This window comes from Dermacentor andersoni, chromosome 6 (genome assembly GCF_023375885.2).
Source record: "Dermacentor andersoni chromosome 6, qqDerAnde1_hic_scaffold, whole genome shotgun sequence".
Taxonomy (NCBI): domain Eukaryota; kingdom Metazoa; phylum Arthropoda; class Arachnida; order Ixodida; family Ixodidae; genus Dermacentor; species Dermacentor andersoni.
In genome coordinates this window covers 124,101,530-124,124,750 of record NC_092819.1, presented here as the reverse complement: position 1 = coordinate 124,124,750, position 23,221 = coordinate 124,101,530, and the positions used below count along the sequence as shown (strand labels likewise).

The following is a 23,221-nucleotide window of genomic DNA, read 5'->3' as shown; positions in this document are numbered from 1 at the left end:
CGCCTCTGGATCGCCATCTTACCAACAAGAAGACGTTCTTGATGCATTTGGACGCCACCGCTGAAGACGCATATATCAAGATCACGAGTGCACTGGAAAACGCCACACTTCTTGCACATCCTAACCCCACGGCATCACTGGCTCTCATGACTGACGCGTCCAGCACAGCCGTGGGAGCGGTTCTCGAGAACCACATCCATAATTCATGGCAACCCCTAGCCTTTCTCTGCAAGAAACTCACTCCAATATAAGCTCGCTACAGCATTTTCGGCCTCCAACCAGACCCACAGCAATGGCGTTGTGGAACGCTTTGATCGGTATCCCTAGTCCACGCCGATTGCTCATCGCACACCATCACAATGGGTTCGAGGCCCACCACTGGTTCTTCAGTGTATTCGGTGTGCCTTGAAGTCCGATATCGGGAGTTCAAGCGCACAGCTCGTCTACGATACTACGCTCTGTCTGCCCCACGACTTCTTTTCACCACTACCACCTTCTCCGATTCTGTCTACCCGCGAAAATGTGCACCTTTTTCGCGACCTCTTCCGAGATCTAAAACCCGTCCGACGCATCCAGTTCAAGCACACACACCTTACGTTTCATGTGACCTTGCGAACGCAACCCACGTCTTCGTGCGCTAAGGACCCGCTAGGCCTGCTGTCCGCCCACTCTAACTTGAACCTTTTCCCGTACTAGAGAGACGAGAGCTTACATACATCGTGGACATTCATAGTAAACTTGACAGCATCGCATTTGACCCGCTTAAGTTAGCCCACTGCAAGGTAAATCGCAGAGTCGCATCCTTGAATTAAGCCCCGAACACTTCCTTTGCAGTCGGTGCTCACGCTACTTCACTCCGCCGAGTTTCATGGGCATGCTGATATCGTTCACAGATCATGCTGCTCTCTGGAGGAGGTGCTATGTAGCGCCAGCAACATCGACGCGATCACTCTAGCAAAGAAGACAAAGTCAGTCGATGCCACGAGTGGCGCGGGAGCTTAGTTGGTTGGGAACCGAAGAAATAAAAGAACAGCTGCGTTTGAGCTCTGGTGCTGGAGCAACGTCTCGTTGTGTCTCTCTCATGTACTCCAGAGCTCTGCACAAAACATATAGCAGGTCTGTCGAATGATTCTGTTGTACTCCAAGCGGATAAAGTTCAAGTTTTATGTTTACCTGAAATTGGTACGGTTACGAGCGTTTCGTTAAAATCCTACCCCAAGTTAATGGCATACTGCAACATACTGAACGAATTTTGTCTTCGTTGGATGTCTCAAGAGCTACAGTTTTCGCAACCGTGATATTCGTTTTTTGTTGGTGAATAGCAGAATAACAAGCTTGATAGTTTTGTCATATATTCAGTTTAGCCATATTCAAGAGTGCTGCAGAAAATACCAGAAGGAAAATAAAGATATACTCGCTGATGGCGGTTGGCCCTAACATGTCTTCGAAATGCAGCAAGCCTAATAATAATTGGGGCGTTATATAAATACAGCAATAATTTTTCCATTCCGATGAAGAAGCTCCTCAGGTGTAGTTTCCTATAAAACCTTCACGAAGCATCCAGCCAGAACACGCGCACCCTTTCTGTCTCAATAATGGAGCATGGGAAAGCGTCCTCTACGTACCTTTCACTATAGCCTCGGGAACCCAAGACAAATATATTACGTAGAAAATACGAACGCGGGCCAGCAAAACGAGTAAGAAACACAAGATGGTGGCGTCTGTAGATATTTAGCCAAAGAACTACAAACGAATCTGTGGCCACAAGCACACCACGTAATATTTGTCACACTTCTTTATAAACTTCCACAGTATTAAATATTATCTTAAATATTGACTCGTGTACTTCTTTACCTTTCTGGAGGGACCGCTTTTCAACACCTAACAAAACTTATCGCGCAGCGCAGGACGTGCCTGCATGTATCGCAAGTTTCTCTAATGTTACGAATGGTTCGATCCGCGCTCTCTTGTGAGCGAACCTTGTCTAGTCTGATTTCATGTATGCATGACGCGAACTGTGTAGAACTTCCTCGAACAGACGTGGGCACCAGCGATTACTCTAGAACCTTGGATCACTGATGTACAAAAGCCGACGCGCTCGACACTCTGATCGAAATTTTCGACGATCGCCGACTGTTTTTGCCGCTATCGTTGTTCTTTGAGTGTAGCCTGTTTTTTGAAGTCACAAAAAAAAAACAGTTTCTCCATTGACAAAAACAAACAAAACAACAGTTTCTCCATTGGCAGTTTTGCTGCTTTCTTCACCGTCACTTCCACGTGACATTTCAGGAGGTGCTAGTTCGTTCATGTATCGGACGCCCCGGCGAAGCCGCGATCCATTTCCGAAACCCGAAGACAACACCAGCGTCGGCCAAAACCAGCGAGCTAGCTGCAGACTGCAAGCACTGCCACCGGAACACGGGCTTCTGCTTGATACCACCAGAAAGACTGTGGCCAGCTCAACAACTACAATGGCAACCCCAGCGCCCCCATCATCACAACCCAGGGGGCCCCCTACCTTCCGTGGAGCTTCGTCGGAGGCTCTGCAAGCCTGCCTCAAAACCTCCGAAACGATATACACCGTCAACAACTGGACCTCTGATGATAAGCTACGCCAAGTGTACTTCTCCTTGGAAATTTCAGCGAGGACTTTCTCGAGAACCGGAAGTCCACCCTTACAACGTGGGACCTGTTCCACAGGCACTTCGTGAAGACCTTCACGAGCGTTGTCCTAAATAAAAGGGCCGAAGTTTTGCTGGAAAACCGAGGGCAACTACCCAATGAGACCGTCGTCATCTTCAAGGAAGAGATGACCCGTCATTTCCGGCACGCCGATCGGAAATGTTCGAGGATAAGAAAATCCCCTTCTTGACGCGAGGCGTCAAGAAGCGAAACTTTTCGCCGGGCTGATCTACAACCCACCGAAGACCGTAGTTAGGTTCTTGACCGAGGCAACGGCGATTGAGAAAACTCTGGAAGTGCGCGCTAAGCAATATAACCGCCAACTGCTCACACCGCGTTGCGCAACCCAGGTACAGGGCTCCGGTGACCTCCAAGAGACCATTAGGGCCATTGTGCGCGAAGAACTGCGCAAGTTGTTTCCTTCGTCGCAACCTCAGGTGTCCTTGGTCACTGACATGGTCATGAACGAGCTTCGACAGTCATTGGGCGTTTCTGAAGAGCAGCCCGATTAGGCACCTCCCTTACCGGAAGCGAAGACCTGTGCGCCTGCGCCAGGGATCTGTAACGCCGGAATTCCGTCGTCCGCCGCCACAGCGACCACCTCGCCCGTCTGCCGCCATGCGCGACTACCCAAGGAACACATATTATAAGAAGCCAACAAACACTGACACGAATGACAACATAGCGGAAATTACTTCTGCTTAATAAATGAAATAAAGAAAGGATGAACTAATGGAAATGAAAGTGGATGAAAACCAACTTGCCGCAGGTGGGGAACGATCCCACAATTTTTGCATTTCGCGTGCGATACTCTACCAATTGAGCTACCACCGGCGCCGTATCCCCCGCCACTTTCTTGGGTATTTATGTTTCCTTGTTGAACCCTTGGAGTGTTAACCAGCCCCACCACTCGCACACCTTGGCGGCGGACGGGGAACATCCTCCTGCCGCAGGCGTCACGAGAACGTGATCTTTTTGGGTGAAGGCAACCGGTCAATAAGCCCACACACGTTACCTGAAGGCATCAATGTTGCGGGACTCGAGACCCTCGTTCTGTAATAAACGAGAAGAAAGGGGGTTAACCGAGGCGTCCGATTTTTATTAGTCATATCATAAGAAGCCAACAAACACTGACACCAAGGACAACGTAGGATGAATCACTTGAGCCTACTAAATGAAATAAAGAAACGATAAATTATTGGAAAGTGGACGAAAAACAACTTGCCGCAGGTTCGGAACGATCCCACAACCTTCGCATTTCGGGTGCGATGCTCTACCAATTGAGCTACCGCGGCGCCATTTCCCCGACGAATTTCTTGGGTATTGATGCTTCCTTGTAGAACCCTGGGAGTGTTAGCCAGCGCCTCCTCTCACAGACATTGGCATCATATGACATGACTAATAAAAGTCGGGCCCCTCCGTTAACCCCCTTTCTTCTCGTTTATTACAAAAGGAACAGAGACATTTGGCACACCACCCCCCCCCCCCCCCTACCACCACCCGCTCTGCTAACACTGCTGGGAAGCCGGCCACGTGTACCGCCGATGCCCATACCACGACTCGGGCCTGCAAGGGTTCGCCGTCAACGCGCCACGCCCACAACATGGTGAGCGGCCACGTGGCATCACCGACTACATCATCACCACTCAATGGAGCGCTCGATGACCGTCCTGCCATCACAAGGCCGCTACCTGTCGCCGCAGCGCCGACCGTACACTGGCCCAACCCGGGGCCGGTCCATCACCTCATATCCGGAAAACTAAAAGCAGCAACCGATGGAGGTGCGGTTGGAGGTGCGATGGCGGTCCTTCCGAACCAGATTTCGACATAAATCAAAGCCTCGCCCTCAGTAAGCAGCAACAGCTCGGAAGGCTTAGCAGGGGATGCAACAACTACTTTTCGACATCATCGAGGATTCGACAAGCACCAATTGCAAAGCATCGCATAACTGAAGAATGCGCTCGATCACTCCGCAAGAGCCCTTATTGAGTTTCAGCACGAGAACGTGAAGCTATAAGGGAACAACTCAACGAAATGCTGCTCGACCACATTATCCAGCCGTCGAGAAGCCCGTGGGTATCTCATGTCGTCTTGTTAAAGAAAAAGCACCGAGCCCTGCGTTTCAGCGTCGACTGTCGTCGACCGAACAAAATCACGAAGCATGACGTATACCCCCTCCCACGGATAGACGACGCATTGGATCGGCTCAGTAACGCAAAATAATTCTCGTCGATGGATCTCAAGACTGGCTACCGACAAACAGAAGTCGACGAGCGGGATCGAGAAGAAACCGCCTTAATCACGCCAGACGGCCTCTACTAGTTCAAGGTCTTGCTATTTGGTCTGTGCTCGCCGCCTGCAACTTTCCAGCGCGTGATAGACACGTTGTTAGTAGGCTTTAAGCGGCGGACGTAGCTTGTCTACTTGGATCACGTCATCGTCTTCGCCGGGAATATCGACGATCACCTTAGACGGTGTAAGGTCGCTCTGATTGTTCGTGTTCTTAAGTGTCACGAATCGGCCACGTGCTGTTTGTATAGAGAGGGGGTGCACTTCCCCCCCCCCCATGTCAGCGGGGCAACCGTTTCTGTGTTATGTGGGGTCACGAACCGCGCGGTGTTGGGTGACGCGCCGCGGCAGGCGCCAGGAGGGCGAGTGCCGATTCCGGGAAGTCTGTATTGTGCGCAGGGTGTTGGCAGTCCGCCGACGGTCACACGAGTCCACACAGACCAACCTTGAAAGGGACCGCTGTATACGGTATTGTGGGTCTGGCGCCCGAGTACCTGACTAATTGGAGGCGCCGCCGAGGTTAAGAAGGGCTTAGCAAACTTGACCCCGTGCCGCGCGTCCGGAACGCAATCGCCAGCCTTGTTGTTGGGTGCGACTGCCTGTGTGGTGTCGAAGGCCAGCTTACAGTGCACGCTGCAGGGATGCGGTGCACACGTGAAGAGTGCATTCGGACGGCGGCGTCTTGTAAACACGCACTCGGAGAACTTTGTCTTGTAGACAATAAGTTTGAAGGACAAGGAGGGCCATCCGTCTCCCACACGGCCAAACTTTGAGTACAGCGGCACTACGTGGTGTCGATGCCCCTGCTTCCGAGACATTTGCGGCCTAGACGCCGTTGGGATTTGAGGCGGTCTAGCGATAACTTGTTCGGGCCTGGCGTGTTTTGCTGAGCGCGTCACTAACTACGTAGAAACGAGAGGGCAACGGAGTTTTGGGGAAGAAGGAAAAGAGCTTTGTTTTCCAATATGTTTATTTTTAAGAGTAAGCCCATCCCTGTAGGTTGTGGCTTAACAAACGGTTGACTCTGATTGGCAAGTGAACCTGTGGGACGGGCCAACGGCCCTACCGCCTTTTTTTCTTTGTATATTTGGGCTATAAAAATCGGGACGACATGCTGTCCCTTAGACTTGGCTGAAATCAGGATTGCTAATAGATCAGTGAACCTCCGTACTACGTACGTTAAAACTAGTCTGCGCTCTAACAGTCATTGAGAGAGTCGAAGAGTGAGACTTTGTTTCTCAATTGTTCAAGTTTGTAATGTATTTGTTTTACCTGCAATGTATATAGAAAAGTGTAACTATAAAGATTTCTTGTACATCTGATCCCATCGCTTCCTGCCTGCGTTTGATCAACAACTGCCGATCATCGTCCGAGAACCTTCAAGTTCCAACGGTGAAGCGTGGACAGAGAACGAACGAAACTTTACTGACGGCTCGCGACAGTACTAGAGGTCATCAAGCCATCAGGACTCACTCTGAAGCCAGAAAAGTGTCTCATGGCTTACGATGAGCTTTTGTTCCTTGGCCACATCATCAGCTAGTCTGGAATCTGCCCCCGACCCGCAGAAGACACCTGCCATCGCAAATTTCCAGCAGCCCATCGACAAAATGCACTGAGTAGATTTCTTGGGCATGTATGCCTACTACAGGCGTTTTGTCAAGAACACTTCACGCATCGCTGAGCTGCTGACACATCAAACTAAATCTGAAGTCGAGTTCAAGTCGGAAACGCCGCCACCGCTACTTACGCACTTCGACGAAGACTCCATTATGGAAATAAACACTAACTCCGGTAGCCTAGACCTCGCCGCCGTCCTAGTCCAGAAGAAAGATGGAGTCGAATGGGTGATACCTTATGCTAGCCGGTCGCTGTCAAAAGTGGAAGGCTATTATTCTACAAGCGAAAAGGAATGCCTTACGATAACATGGGCCATATCAAAATTTCACCATTAAGTATATAGCAGACCATTCAAGGTCATCAGCAAACAGGGCGCGTTGTATTGGCTAGCGAAATTGAAGGACCCTTCGGGACGCCTGGTGCGGTGGAGCCTCAAACTGCAAGAATATGACATCCCTGTAATGTACAAGCCCAGACAAAAACAATCTGATGCCGACTGCCTATCACGCACCCCCATTGACCCTCTACTGCAAGACCACGAGGACAACAACGCCTTCATTGGAATAAGAAACGCGGAAGATTTCGCTGAACAGCAACGAGCAGACCCCGAGCTAAAAGATCTCGTCTAGTATTTGGAAGGGAACACCAACGTTGTCCCAAGGGCATTTAAGCGAGGACTGTCTTTGTTTTCGCTTCAAAACAATCTACTCGTCAAGGAGGCCTTCTCACCAATCCGCGCCAAGTACCTACGCTTTGTTCTGTCAATACACCATCTATAAGTACTGCACGCCCTCCCTACATGATGATCCGACCACTGGGCACCTTGGATTCTTCCGGACGCTATCGATGATACAGTAAAGCTTTACTGGTCGCGCCTGACCGCCGACGTGGCCCGTTACGTCTAGACATGACCAGACTGTAAGCGATACAAGGCACCACCGAGAAGGCTAGCGGGACTACTACAGCCGATCGAACCTCCTTTGAGTTTTTTCTTTAGTTTTAGTTTATTCAGCCACATGGCATGTACATAAGAGTGCACATAGACGTGGTTAGGTGTAATGGGGAAAGAACTGCATATCACAGCTTGACTGGCTCCATCACCCGGAATCCCTGCCCGCCATTTCAGGAGATCGAGCTGGAGTTGTTGGGACCCTGTCCGGCCTAAACATTCGCAAATAAGTGGATCGTCGTGACGACAGACTGACTCACCCGCTTCTGCGAAACTATAGCTCAGCCCAAAGGTAGCGCAGCCGAAGTGGCGAAATTCTTTGTCGAGAACATCCTCATGCGACACGGTACCCCAGAAGTCCTCATCACCGACAGAGGAACGGCTTTTACAGCAGAGCTCACCAAAGCCATTCTGCAATACAGCCAGACAAGCCACAGGAGGACAACACAACTGCCTACCACCCGCAGACGAATGGTCTCACGGAGCGCCTGAACAAGTCTCGCCGACATGCTAGCAATGTACGTCGACGTCCGACGCAAGACGGGAAATTTCGTACTGCCGTACGTAACATTTGCTTACTACACGTCAGTACAAGAAACAACACAGATCACGCCGTTTAAATTGGTTTACGGAAGCAGCCCAACGACGACTCTCGACGCCATGCTGCCGCACGTCACCGACAAAGAAAATGTCAACGTCGCCACGTATCTCTAGCACGCCAAAGAAGCCCGGCAGCTCGCCCGCTTGCGCATCAAGAACCAGCGTAGGACGGACAGCCGACACTACAATTTTCGACGATGCTACGTCGAGTTCCAGTCTGGCGACCCTGTTAGGAATTAGGCCCCGATACCCCGACGAAGACTCAGTGAGTTGCTATTACACCGCTATTTCGAACCCTACAAGATCATCCGGCGCATTGGCGCATTCGACCATGAGGTCGTGCGAGATGGTACTTCGCTATCACAGCTGCGCCTCTCACCACTTGAACTAGTCCATGTTGCGCTTTAAGCCGGGACTTTGCATAGCTGAGCTTTGGACTGCCTTTCTTTTTGGATTGTGTTACTTTGGACTTTGCTTCTTTGTTGTTTTGTTACTTCAGTTTATTAAGTGTCCTTTTTCTTTTTCGTTGCCTTGTTATGTTTGTAGAATCGGGACAACGCTTCTTGAGAGGGGCGCATTGACACGTGTACTTCTTTATCTTTTTCGAATGACAGCTTTCCTCGCCTAACAATTGTCGCACAGCGCAGGACGCGCCTGCATGTATCGGAAGTTTCTCGATTGTTATCGATGGTTCTATCCGCTCTCTTGTTTCACCGATCCTCGCGTAAACTGATTTCATGTATGCATGACGCGAATGGTATAGAACTTTCTGGAAGACAAGCGGCGGCACCAGCGATTGGACCAATCATGTTAATCAAGTTGCTAATTCTGCAAACCACGGTCTAAAGGTATAGACAAAGATAAGGTGCGTCAGAAAGGCTGGCCAACGTTTCAATAGGAGGACCTATCTTCGTCGAAGGCGGCCTCGTCATACTCGGCAGGTTAGTTTTGACGGGTTAGTAGAGTGACGTCACGTGCGGTCGCTGTCGCTGGCGGCTCGATGTGAAGGAACAGACTGTAAAGAAAATGAGACCTGTCGCTTGACGTCTGCAAGCGTGGTCTCTAAGACGAGGGGACTATGGCAGGAGAGTGAGAAGGCGGGGAGAAAGAAAAGTAGAGCAAGAGAAAAAGAAACAAGAAACGAAAAGGCAGGGCATGGGAGAGTGCTGGGAGAGTGAGAGGTTGGAGAGCCTTCATGGATGTCGTTGTCAGCATGCTTTTGTGGCTTTAAAAGAGCCATTCAGAGTCAGTGCGCGAGTGACACAAAAAGACATGGTTTAAAGAATTACTTGAGTAGCGCACAAACAATGCGTCGGGTAACATTAAACTAGTTAAGATGGCGACAAGAAATCTGCATGGGGCGCAATGGGTGGGGTAGCTGGAAGGCAGCGGCTTGGTCTTTCAAGGGACGTTAGCCTCAGTACCTCAGCGTAGGCGTTGTCACGGCGGTATACAAAAGTAGCGGCACCCTTTGTGTTTGAGGCGCCGAAAAATGCATCCTGGCGTCTGGGATTTTGGAAGGTGTTGGTGATGGTGTTTCCAAAAACAAATAAATAAAGACAATAAACGGGGGCGTGGAACTGAAACCAGAATAACAAATCAAAGGCTGATGTGAGTAAAAGCGGGAGGGGGCAGGTGTATGTGGAAAAGGGGTCTTACAATTCATATATGCGTAAAACAGAGGGAGAGTATATTAAGTCATAGGAGAGAGGCAGGGAAAAATATGAAATGGATGTATAGGTGAGGTTAAGAATTAAGGGTAGCTAGTGGCACAATGTGTTGCGCGCCTTGGCTTATAAGAATTTCAGGTTGAAGTTACAGCTTTTAGCGATTCTAAGATGCCACGTGCCAAATTAGATCCGATATCGACATTTAAATTTGTGAATGAGATATGATTCTGGATACTTCCTCTCACCAAGTGAAAGGAAATTTGTTTGTTGTATATAGAATATGTCCCTTTACATCGAGCCGCCACCGACAACGACAGCATGGGACGCCACTCTACTAACCAGGTAAAGCCAACCTGCCGATGATGACGAGGCCACCTTTCACAAAGATAGGTCCTCCTATTGAAACGTGGGCAAGCATTTCTGAGGCTTGTTATCCCAGTCTATTACCTTTATAGTTCAGTGGGCTACTACAGCTGTCAGCCCCATTCTTGATTTTGGAATTCTGCATACCGTGTCTTAGGCTGCAGCCGTCGCTGTCATTCTCTTGTGCCTTCTTCTGCTAAACATTTAGCATAGAAAACCCTCCCCCCCCAAAAAAATAACTTGATTACTTATGTTCTATGTATGAAGTTTTACAATTAAACCTAGTTACAACACTTGAGTTAGTTCGGAACCAAAGTAATGTTTTCAAGTTGCGTGATTATTCTTGCAGCATCACAGAACTGAAATCACGTCTTGATCTACCCGCTGTGGCTCATCGACGCAGAATATCTCGACTGAATCTTTATTACAAGTTACTTCACTCTTTACCGACTAACAATAAGGAGATCATCCTTCCCGCACATCGCATGCCTCGAAACGCCGACCCAAATGCCGTCGTCCGTCCACGCGCACATACCCTAACATTTCAAGTCACTTTTTATTCATAATGCACGCAAGTGAAATTGTCTTCGCAGCCATATCGCTTCAATTGCCGACCCCGCAGAATTCAAATCGTCCATCGAACAAATCACGTGCATCGGCGATAACCCATAGGGTCATCGTATATGCTGCTGCGTATCATTATATAATTATATTCACTGTGTCTTGCATTCATTGTATTCACTGGCTTGTATTCATTTTGGCCTGTATTCACTGACGTTTATTCACTCTAATTATGTTATCGTATTAACTGTACCCGCGCCTCATGTAACGTCGCTAGCGGGGCCTTTGAGGTATAAATAAATAAATAAATAAATAAATAAATAAATAAATGCTAACAAAGATAGCTACGTTCCTTCCAACAAAGAGTTCGACGCTACGTTCTGCAACGAGGCACAAATTCAAGGAATATTACTCACGAGGTGAACGTACGGCACAAAGTAGCCGAACAGGGCCAAAGGAATCGCGATCACCCAGACGACGAACCGCCGATTCTTCCATATGGACCTGTTGAGCACGTCGCAGCAGCCGTTTGGTTCCTGTGAAGAGTACAACGTAATGAGTTGGGAAGAGGCGGACTAACAGCCTCCCGAGCGAGTAGCAGGCATGCGTTGCAATTATACCATCCCGCCATTACTGCTCCACAGGCTAACAATATCGCTCATGCAGTGAAGTGCTTCTTGCGTAAGCTTTAGATCAAATATATCTGAACACTGTAAACATTACTAGTCTAGCCAGGTTATAACGAAGTCACTTAAAGCGAAATAGCGGTTATAACGAAGGGATTTCAATTTCCCATTCACATCTTTGCATTTTCAATACATTTTGGGTCCGGTTTTAACGAAGTAAATAAGAGCGCGTCAGCGGATATAACGAAGAGATTTATTACAAACCGAAAAATAATCTGTCAATAAACACATTTTTGCGTCGTTGAGGTGATTTTTTCCACGAAAATAAGAGCAAAATTCGGCTGACGGCGTCCTTTCATGGCGTCGTCTGCTCTCCCGCGGAGCGATAGGTTGCTTCACTGCATTGCATGGCAGCATCGATGCAGCATGCAGCTTTGGGATTCCGCTAGCGACTTGAACCTTGTGCCTGGGGGTCTAAGCCACATGAACTTCGTTTTCGCCGACGAAGACCTTGTTGCCACCGAGGACTTCACGACTGAAGAAGTTGCCGGGAGTGTCATGGAAGAGACCTTGGCGGACAGCGCCTCCGACAGCGAATGCGACGATGCTAGTTGTGCCCCTACGCCGGTCACCTCCGCAGCGGCCATCGCAGCTGTTGACACGCTACGGATGTACCTCGGGAGTCCGGAGTTTGACAAGATCTTTGGTTCGAAGTTGGATGGTATGGAAGCCGCAATCCTGAAGTCCGCACTCGCGAAACGTGTTCAGGGGACGCTGGACCACTTCTTTCAGCGGCAATAAATCGGTATGCCAATGTTAGCATTTTTTTTTCATAGTCCACATATAACGATATAGCGGATATAGCGAAGTGATTTCCAATTCCCGCCGACTTCGTTATGACCGGGCTAGACTGTATTAGCAGGCAGGTTGCATTGACGATAAAGAAGGGAAAGCGTCGGAAAACGTCGGCTATATATATATATATATATATATATATATATATATATATATATATATATATAACGTATATATATAACGGGTGATAACGAAGAAGATGTGTCTCTACTTTGTTCTTGAACAGATTGTCCTGATGTTCGTGAAGAACGTCTCCCTGTGTTCTGTCCGCGTTGTACCGCGACACTGGTGGATGTGCTGGGTACTGACCGCGTCTGATGCGTCGGAGTCCTTCAGGGAGTCGTTCATCTAGCCCGGACGCACTGTCACCAGTTACGACACCCGTGCATTGCTTTAGTCGTCGAATGCTAGGCCTGGTCCCGGAGTTCTCCGCTCTTCAACCACCTCTCTCCAGGAGCTGCACACATTTCGCAATGGCCGAAACCAGTCCACCACAAGCACCCCAAACCAGTCGGCTTCCCAATCCACACCAGGTAACCGTTCTGCATCCGCCGGTTCCCGATCGCTATCGCGGTGCAGTCTTCGAAGACATTGAAGACTGGCTGGGCAAGTATGAACGCGTCGCACAGATTAATCAGTGGACTGAGCAGCAAAAGCTCTCCCACGTCTATTTCGCCCTTGACGACAGTGGCCGTACTTGGTTCGAGAACCACGAGGGTAGCCTCACGAGCTGGCATGACTTTCGGCAGAGAATCACGGAAACGTTTTCGAGTGTGGACCGACGCCACCGCGCCCAGCAAACGATGGAGCTACGCATGCAACAACCTGATGAGTCAGTCACAATGTTCGCCGAGGACATGGCCCGCCTCTTTCGTAGAGCCGACCCGAACATGACCGAAGATAGGAAGTTGCGCTAACTCATTCGAGGTGTAAAAGAGCAGTTGTTCGCGGGGCTTGTGTGCAATCCGCCAGTCACTGTCACTGAGTTTATCAAAGAGGCTACGGCTATTGAGCGGACCCTTCATCAATGATGCAGGCAATACGATCGACCGTCCACGAGCACTACAATCAATGCTGCCGCAGTGACTGCCGAGTATCAGAACTCCTTGCGTGAGTTGGTCAGAGAGCTCATCAGAGAGGAAATTCAAAAGATCATGACACCGACACTAGATAGAACCGTCGCGTCAATCGCCGAAGTGGTGCATGACAAAATCCGGCAGGCGTTCCCGGTAACCAATCTTCAATACCACCAGCGACCCCTGAGTTACGCCGCCGCTGTCCGATGTCCACCACCGGTTGCAACTACATCGCCGTACCACCAACCTCCGACAGCCACTCCTTGGTCACCGCCCCAAGAGGAGGCTTCGAAGCGTACAGTCGTTATGCCTCTTCAGTCATACCCCCAGCCGTCGTTCGCTGCGTCTTAGTCACCGCCGCAAAACGACGCTACGGGACGGCCGCAACTTCGGAAAACCGACGTATGGCGCACTGTCGATAGGCGCCCACTCTGTTTTCACCGCGGAGGCACCGGTCATATTTCACGTCATTGCTGGCATCGGGACACATCATTTCGACCTCGTCGTCCGTGGTCCTATGGTCGACGTGCAAATGACGACGCCATGCTACGCCGCGACGGCGCTGCTTTTCAGGGACCCCCAATAGCGCACCCGAATGACGAATCCGTGCCCAATGATTGGTCCGATTTCGGCCGTCGGTCGCGCTTTCCAACACCTCCACGTCAGATGGCTTCGTCTACTGGACGTACTTTTGCGGAGCTCCGAGGATGAAGGTCGCCCAGCCCCCGTCAGGGAAACTGAAGGCGGCGACCTCTGGGGGCAAGGTTGCAGGCCCGCCGCAAGACACTAAAATGCCCCCAACATTCTCGCTGCAGAACGACGTGAAGCAGATAAACACTGAAGAAATTGTGAGCGCCGACATCGATGTTTTCGTGGATGGGCAGCCGGTGACAGCGTTAGTCGACAGTGGCGCCGACTTCTCTATAATGAGTCAGGAACTCGTCCTCCGCCTGAAGAAAGTAAAGATGCCATGGACGGGACCTCACATAAGGACGGCAGGCGGCCAATTACTGATGCCTACTGGAAGATGTACTGATAGAGTTAACATCGGGGATTCTTCTTTTGTGGCCGCTTTCATCGTCATTCCTGTATGCTGCAAAGATTTGATTATTGGAATAGACTTCCTAAAAAAATATGGCGCCGTAATTAACATGCCGGACCGCATGGTGACGTTTTATAAGAACTCCGGTTTCGTCCATTGCTTATCGCCGCAACACAACTCATTTCGCCTAACAGAAGACGACGTCGTCATCCCCCCTCGATCGTGCGCCCTTGTTTCGGTAGCATGTGACATACCGTTTCGTTGCGAAGGAGTTGCCGACCAAATAACCACGTTGTTCTTTACTCATGGTATCTCGGGCTCACGAGGAATCGTGAATCTCACCGACGGGCGCACAAACCTGTTGCTAATAAATTTTAGCACAAAGCGATGTCACCTTCCCAAGGGCACGGCTGTGGCTTAATTTTACGTGGTTGCGGATGTTCGTGGCTTCTGTTCACTACTCGAAGAAACGCCTACGCAAGACCCAGCTCCTGTACTTGACGTTAGCACCGCTTTATCGCAGCACGAACGAGAGCGCCTTCTTACGCTATTGGCCAAATTCAACGACTGCTTTGCGTCGACGTCCAGCGTCGGTCGAACACCTCTAACAAAGCACCGAATAATTACAGAGGAGACGGCAAGACCAATTCACCAAAATCCATACCGTGTGGCTTCTAGAGAACGTGAATCCATTCAACAACAAGTGACAAAAATGCTTGAAGATGACGTGATCCCACCATCAACGAGTCCCTGGGCATCTCCTGTAATTCTGGTCAACAAAAACGACGGCAGCTTGCGTTTCTGTGTGGACTACCGAAAGCTAAATAAGGTGACAAAGAAAGACGTATACCCGCTTCCCCGTATAGATGATTCACTCGACAGGCTTCGACAGGCACGTTACTTCTCTTCAATGGACTTAAAAAGCGGATATTGGCAAATCGAAGTAGACCCGAGATATCATGAAAAAACTGCTTTCGTGACGCCAGACGGCCTATACGAATTTAAAGTCTTGCCTTTTGGCTTGTGTTCTGCCCCTGCTAAGTTTCAACGCCTCATCGATACTGTACTTTCGGCTCTGAAGTGGAAAACCTGCTTAGTGTATCTCGACGACGTCATTGTGTTCTCCGCAACATCTGAAGAACACCTCGAACGGCTTTAAGCGGTTCTGCAGTCCATACGATCCGCAGGCCTCATGCTGAAGCCACAGAAGTGCCACTTTGGCTTCGCGGAACTGCAGTTCCTCAGTCACGTCATCAGCCACGCAGGTGTCCGGCCGGATCCTGAAAAAATTGCAGCCGTCGCACGGTTTCCCGTACCATCCGATAAAAAGGCTGTCAGGCGCTTCCTCGGCCTCTGTGCCTATTACCGGCGGTTTATTGCAGACATTGCGCGCATTGCGCCGCCGTTAACTGGCCTGACGAGTGACGACGTTGCTTTTGTATGGGGCGAAGAAGAGCAAGGTGCATTCAACAACTTGCGGCAACGTCTCCAGACACCTCCAGTGCTTGCTCACTTTGATGAGACCGCTCCTACATTGCTCCACACTGATGCCAGCAATGTTGGCTTGGGAGCTGTTCTTGTCAAGCAGCAAGACGCCACAGAAAGAGTGCTTGCCTATGCAAGTAGAACACTCTCACGTACAGAGGCTAATTACTTCAAAACTGAGAAAGAATGCCTCGCCGTAATATGGGCGGTTATGAAATTTCGCCCATATTTGAATGGCCGCCACTTCACAGTTATCAGAGACCACCATTCACTATGTTGGTTGACAATCCTTAAAGATCCTTCTGGACGACTGGTGCGTTGGAGCCTAAGGTTGCATGAGTTTGACATGACTGTCACGTACAAGTCGGGGAAGCGACATACGGATGCTGACTGCTTGTCTCGGTCGCCGATAGAGTCACATGCTCCGCCCGAAGAAGAAGACTCAGCATTTATTTGTGTTATGGACACATCCGCCTTCGCGCAACAACAACAGAACGACCCTGAGTCGCTTGAACTAATCAATTACTTGGAGGGAAGTTCTGCGAAACCACCTAGAGATTTCGCAAGAGGACTGTTGTCCTTTTGTTTACGGGCCAAGGTCCTTTACAAAAAAAAAAAACTTTTCTTCGACTGGGTGCCCCTATCTGCTTGTCATTCCTGCAGCTCTTTGTACAGAAGTACTTCAAGCTTGCCACAACGAGGTCACATCTGGTCACTTAGGCTACACGCGAACAGCAAAGCCAGAGTGCAGCAAAGGTACTACTGGCCGAGACTTACCACCGCCGTGAAACATCACGTTCGCACTTGTCTCGACTGCCAGAGGCGCAAGTCACCTCCGGCGAAACCAGCCGGCCTCCTACAACCCGTCCAGGTCCCTCGAAGACCATTTAATCAAATTGGAATGGATATTTTGGGCCCACTTCCTACTTCTACTGCAGGCAATCGTTTTTTATCGTCGCAACCGACTATCTCACACGTTACGCTGAAACGAAGGCAATCCAGAGCAGCACAGCAGCCGAGGTAGCGCGCTTTTTCATTGAGCATGTGGTGTTGCGACACGGCGTGCCAATCGTCGTAATAACCGACCGAGGAACCGCATTTACGGCTGCACCTTTAGATCACGTCTTGCTACTAAGTGGAACGGCCCATCGAAAGTCAGCCGCCTGCCATCTACAAACCAATGGGTTAACAGAGCGCCTAAACCAAACCATTGAAGGCATGCTATCAATGTACGTGGAAGTCGAACATAAAAATTGGGACGACATCCTACCGTATATCACCTTTGCATATAACACGGCGAAACAAGAGACGACGTGCATGATTCCGTTCATCCTTGTTCACGGACGAGATGTACGAACGATGCTGGATGCGATGCTACCACACGACTTTGACGACACTGACACGGACGCCGATGTGTTTACGCAACGCGCAGAAGAAGCTCGGCAGTTCACGCGCTTGCGGATCTGCGAGCAGCAAGACTACGATGCAGGCCGATACGGTCTTCACCGTAGAATAGTTAACTATGAAGTCGGTGACATAGTATGGGTTTGGACTCCCATACGGAAACGAGGCCTCTCCGAGAAACTGTTAAGGCGATACTTCGGACCATATCGGGTATTGCGGCGACTCAGTGATGTCACCTACGAGGTCGTTCCCAATAATCGCAACTGTACGCGGCGCCGCACACACCGTCCTGAACTTGTGCACGTTGTCCGCATGAAGCCGTATGTGAGCGAATAACTATGCTAGCGGCCTTTACTTCCACAACTGACATTTCTTGTCTAGCATCGGGACGATGCTCACGTAGGGAGGGACAAGCGACGCGTGTATACGACGACGACGACGGGAGCACTAACGGACTCCGCCTATTGGGTCAGAGTGAGATTGGGTGATAGGGTGCTCTGTTTGTTTTTGAACAGATTGTCCTGTTGTTCGTGAAGAAAGTCTCCCTGTGTTCTGTCCGCGTTGTACCGCGACAATATATATATATATATATATATATATATATATATATATATATATATATATGCACTCTGGGAAAGATCCCAAGTAAAGCGGGAGTAACTGGGCAGTTAGTCCTAAAAAGGGCGCTTTCGTCCCTCAAGGGAGTAACTGCATAAATGTGCGTGCCGTGTGCAAATTTCGGAGGGTAAATGCTTAGTACCTGGTCGGAAAGAGAGCAACGAGAGGACAAACGGTAACAGGTACTTTCCTTGCGCTCCGATGTTTTTGTCCGTGCCATGGAGTGATGCGGCAAAAATAGTATTGTCTATAAATCGTGAATAGTTCGAAGTTCCTGCACTGTCTATTGAACTACACGCAAACCGGCGCTTTGCCTCTTCGTGAGGAAATTGCTTGAAATTTAAAAGCTGGAATGTAAAGAGCCATGCCCTTCGTGCGCACACCATAATTGAGCGATACACATTAAACGCACAAGTCATTGATAGACTGCCAGATTTTACTGGTCAGTAGTACCCAACTTCCTTCTGTTAAAACGAGATTACAAACTTAACTGAAGCGATGTGCAGCTCAAACAAGACACACTAAGTGAGAGACAAATTGTCCTTCTCTGTCGTCTTAAGGGCCCCGTTTGAGCTCGCTACACGTTTATATCGCGTAGTGACTCAGTTTAAATCACCCTAAGAATACTCGGCCAGATTTCTTTTCGCACTCGCTTATGGTTGCAAGTACACTCAACGGTAAACTCTCCCCGCGCAGAGTGCACAAAATGTCGAGTCGCTTTTATACTGCCGTAACGGCATGAGGAGTAACAGTTCATCCCCTCGCACTTACTTCCTAAAGGAAGGAAGGCTTGTGGCAGATCGGTTCCTCCCCTAAAGGAGTAACCTCAATACCCCATTCCCTCCTTTTCTTCTTAGAGTGTACATATATAGCTAGCGTCAATGTTCGTTCTATTGCGCCTTCAATAACGTTCTTCGGGGAAGTGTGAGGCCTTATACATTTCGTTGACACCGTAGTTCTCGCCTCCTGAACTGCGATATTTAGTTTTCCTGGCGAAAAGGGCTCCACTGCCGGCGCATAGGGGAAAGGGAGCGGCGGCGAGGAGAAGGTGAACGGCGAGCGGCGGAGAATGCGGTGTCGACGGCAGGAGGAGATTCAAAGGTGTCCGAATTTGTGGCGTTGCTGGAAACGTGGTGCATATGGACTCACATTGTTGGGGACATTCGGTGTAAGCAGGCGACAGTGACGTGCCACGTGTCCAGCACGGCCACAATAAAAACAAATCGGACGGTTGTCTTCCTTGCGCCAATGGTCTTGAGGTCGTGCATAGTGCACCAGTGGACGGACTGGAGGGAATACGGGTGGGCGCAAAGGTGGGCGAATTGGGCCGTAGGTTTGTGGCGCAGGCCTCATCGCGACTTCGGCGTACCTCAGGGGAGCGGCCGTCGGAGCCTCCTGGAGAGAAGGCGAAATGTGGTCGGCTACCTGCTCCTTGATGACAGATTGGAGAGCGGGTGCCAACGTAGTACTCCGCTGGCCGTGTGCAAGTGGAATCAAGGAAAGCTGACGAGCCACCTCTTCACGGACGAACTCCTTCATCTGTAGCAGCAGCGAAGTGTTATCCGGGGCAGCAGCCAAGCTCGACATTGAAGTGGCCTGAGGTGTAGATTGGCGGGTGGCTAGGCGTTGTTTGCGCAGTTCGTCGAAGCTTTGACAGAGAATGACGAGTTCAGGCACTGTCGACGGATTTTTCACCAAGAGCTTCTGGAAGGCGTCGTCTTCAATACCTTTTAATATATGACGGCTCTTCTCGGCATCAGCCATTTTGACGTCAACGCGGTTGCAGAGGTCGACAACATCTTCTATATAGCTGGTAAATGTCTCCCCGCACTGTTGCGCACGGCCACACAAACATTGCTCGACGCGAAGCTTGCGAACTGCGGGGCGCCCAAATACCTCTGTCACGTTAGACTTGAAGGCCGTCCACGTCATCAGATCACGTTCGTGGTTGCGGTGCCACACGCTGGCGACACCGCTCAAATAAAACGACACGTAATTAAGTTTTTTGGTGTCGTCCCAGTGGTTGTGGATGCTCACCCGGTCGTAGTCAGCGAGCCAGTCTTCTACGTCATGGTCTTCGGTACCACTGAAGATGGGTGGTTCGCGTTGACGCAACAAGCTGGGGCAGGCCACGGTAGTCACCGGGGCAGCGGGTTGTGGTTGTGGTGGTCCTTCTTCCGGCATTATGAAGACGGGCTGCAGTATCCGATTACGAAGTTCCAGAATTCCGGTTGTACCCCGCACGCACCTCCACCAATTGTAAGGGGTGTTTATTCGGCTCGTAGAGCAGCAGCGAAAAAATTGGAGGACGCTTAAGCTTCGCCTTCAAGAGTGGAACGCGATAGCGTTATCGCACCCCGTTGGCACCGCCTACTCAAACGCGCTACGCCAGCCAAACGTCGCGATCGGCACAGATAGCCGGGCCCCGACGCGCCATGAAGGCGGACGCGATTATGGGGCGAGTGGCGCGCCACGTGTCGGGGCAGCGCCGTACATTGCGAGGAGAAGGTCGTCTGTGTTTGCCGCAAGATGGCTCTACGTGTGCGCAGAGCGCAGGAGAAATGTAGCGGAAACGTCGTGAAAACGCGACTTCTGTAAGTTACATGGTCATAATTACCGATATACACCGCAGTATAACTTTCTACGGGACGTTTCTAAGGCAACACCGCATTGAGTAGAAGCGATTTTGTCCCGTTTTGAAGGAACAAACTCGTGGTTGAGGTAGATTATTTTCTAAGAGAAGGCGACTAAGTTGACACTGTCGCCTTCTTGCTCCAAGACCTCGTACATTCAGAGTCGCTACACGTAGTGTTTCAGGAAGGTGGATCGCCATATCGAGAGAAAAGAAACCCTATCTTATGGTGTCTACCCTCACGACAACATCGCACGCCCCCATACCCCATTTCGGGATCTACAGCACGTTACTACGGAGGCGGTTTCCCCGCCTGCCGTGATTCGGCCGGAATGTTCGGCCGCAGTTTCCAGGACGCTCGCCCCATACCTGCTGCTTTAAAAGGAGGCTCATCACTGCCTATTTCATCCGGTTGCGACGCCTTGCTCACGGCCTCCTCGTGCGACCGCTTTCCGGCCATGTGGCTGGACCCTTCAGGGGAAAAGTCCATGGGCTCCGCCACCGGTTGGGTGGCGTTCTCCGAAGACGCGTCAGGCGTTTCCGCTGCGTTCTTTGACGCCGCCACGGCGTCCTGTGCCGGAGGTAGAGGCGTCTGTCTAGGAGATGCGCGATCCTTGGGTTGCGCATCCAGCTGATGCGCCCTAGGAGCAGCCGACGTGGTCTCCTGCACCGCTGATCCGCTAGCTTCTTTCGATGCCTCCTCCGCGTCGGCCTCATCCATGAGAAGTGCTGACGTCTCATCACTGCTCACTGGCCCGGCGACGCTGGCGTACGTCCGTGCGCAGTGGCCCTCGTCGTGTCCAAAGCGACGGCACGAACCACACCGTGGAATTTGACAGTCACGCCGAATATGACCTGTGCCACGGCAGCGAAGGCACAGGGGTGGCCTGCCCGATACGACAACAAGCGCCAGCTCTCCAGCAACGTTCACCTGGTGCGGCAGGTCGTCGAGCTTCACGCCAGCGTTCAACTTCAAGGTCACCATCCTCGTAGTTGACCCCTTATCAGACACGCCGTGAGCGCGCCACAGCTCTCTTGAGACGTCCGTCACCTTCCCAAATGGCGAGAAGGCAAGACGCACGTCCTCGTCTGGTACGCTGTGAAGGAGCCAGTGCAGCTTCATTCGAACATCCCGGTTTGCAGGGTCGATCACGAGACATCTCGCATTCTTCACTTTCAACTCGCCGATGTTGAGAATCTTCTTCGCGGCGTCGGCATCCTTGAATGTAACCGCCCACACATGACTCATGCGGTACGCGCCTAAGGCGATAACTTCCGGCAGGAGCGAAAGTGGAGCGAGCGCGTGGAGCGACTGATCGAATGGTGTCCACTTTCCGTCAGCATTACGATGTTTGTGTGTGTCATTCTGTCGGTGCCTCTGGTGGTTGTGCCCTTTTCATCCGCAATAGTGTCGGTATAACTGTGCAATTGCTCTTTTCGTGCCAAAGTGGACGCCTCCTGGTTGCCGATTTTTTGCAATATGGTCTGAATTTCCGTGTCATTTGTGCTTACGCTCCAAATGTAGAGGCGGAGAGAAAAGAGTTTTTTGAGCGTTTTCAGATGTATCTTGATTGTAAAAAAGTACTAGTTTTGTTGGGTGACTTCAATTGTGTTTGTCGTTCGGTAGACCGTGTCAAAGGTTTGCCAGTGCGAGATAAGAGTGCGGAAGTCTTGAATGTTGTAGTTCACGACCACAACTTAGAAGATATCGGAAGTGTTGTCACAAATGGTGCGCGTCCGCAATTCACACATTTTCAAGGCAATAGCCATGCACGATTGGACAGGCTGTATGTGTCGCTTGAACTTGTGCCACTATGCACATCGTACGAGGTTAAGCCAGTGTCTTTCAGTGACCATTGTCTAGTTATTGCAACCTTTGGTAAAAAAGAAAACGAAAAGTACTTCAAGTGGGAACTTTGGAAACTTAATGCGAAATTAATGGAGGATCAGGTTTTCGTTAAGGATGTAGATGAGAAGCTAAAGAAGCTACTCACAGTGCAATCTTTAAGTATTGGTGTAGAGTGGGAGGAGTTTAAGCAATTAGTAAAAATGAAAGCCATCGAAAGAAGTAGCACATTGCGTTATGAAGACAAACGAAACGAAACACTGCTTCGTGAGCAACTTGAATTTCTTACGGGTATAGAATGCTCCCAACCAGGTACTTACACCAACGAATTAAGAAACATAAAAATTCAGTTAGAGAGAATTGATACAGAAAAGTACAGAGCGGCGGTTATCCGTGCACGCGCCGAGAAGCTGTGGGCCGGTGAAACGCCCACAAAACGTGCGTTATCGGACGAAAAACAATACGCCTGTAATAAGGAAATACGGCAAATAAGAAACGGTAATGACGTTTCGGAGGACCGCAATGTAATCAAACGCGTCGTCGCTGATCATTTCAAAGAATTGCTCGGTCAACCGCGCACCATTATAGGGGGCTTTAAAGCGGAATTTCTGTCGTTACTGCCAAAGCTGGAAGAAGAAGAAAGAACGCGTTTGGAACAGCCAATTTCCATGAAAGAAATAGAGGATGCAATAGATGCACTACCTGTCGGCAAGGCACCCGGCCCTGATGGCCTAGGAGTAGCATTTTATAAAACATTCAAAACAATTGTAGCCCAGATTCTACTCAAAGTTATCGCCGAATCGTATCAGCAAAAACATATACCACTGTCCTTCACAACTTCGCACATCGTTCTCATCCCAAAAACTGAGACACCTGAAAAACGTCAGTTGGTGGGGTCTTATCGCC

The 23,221-nt window shown here is 50.1% G+C and overlaps 1 protein-coding gene across 1 annotated transcript in view; it reads right to left on the bottom strand.

Moving 5' to 3' along the window:
• LOC126523522 (monocarboxylate transporter 10-like) overlaps positions 1 to 23,221 on the bottom strand; it is an 89,487-nt gene that overhangs the window by 19,792 nt on the left and 46,474 nt on the right. The window contains exon 6 of the mRNA XM_050172123.3: positions 11,148 to 11,267. Coding sequence (XP_050028080.2) covers positions 11,148 to 11,267 — 120 coding nt within the window. The remainder of the gene's footprint in view (positions 1 to 11,147; positions 11,268 to 23,221) is intronic.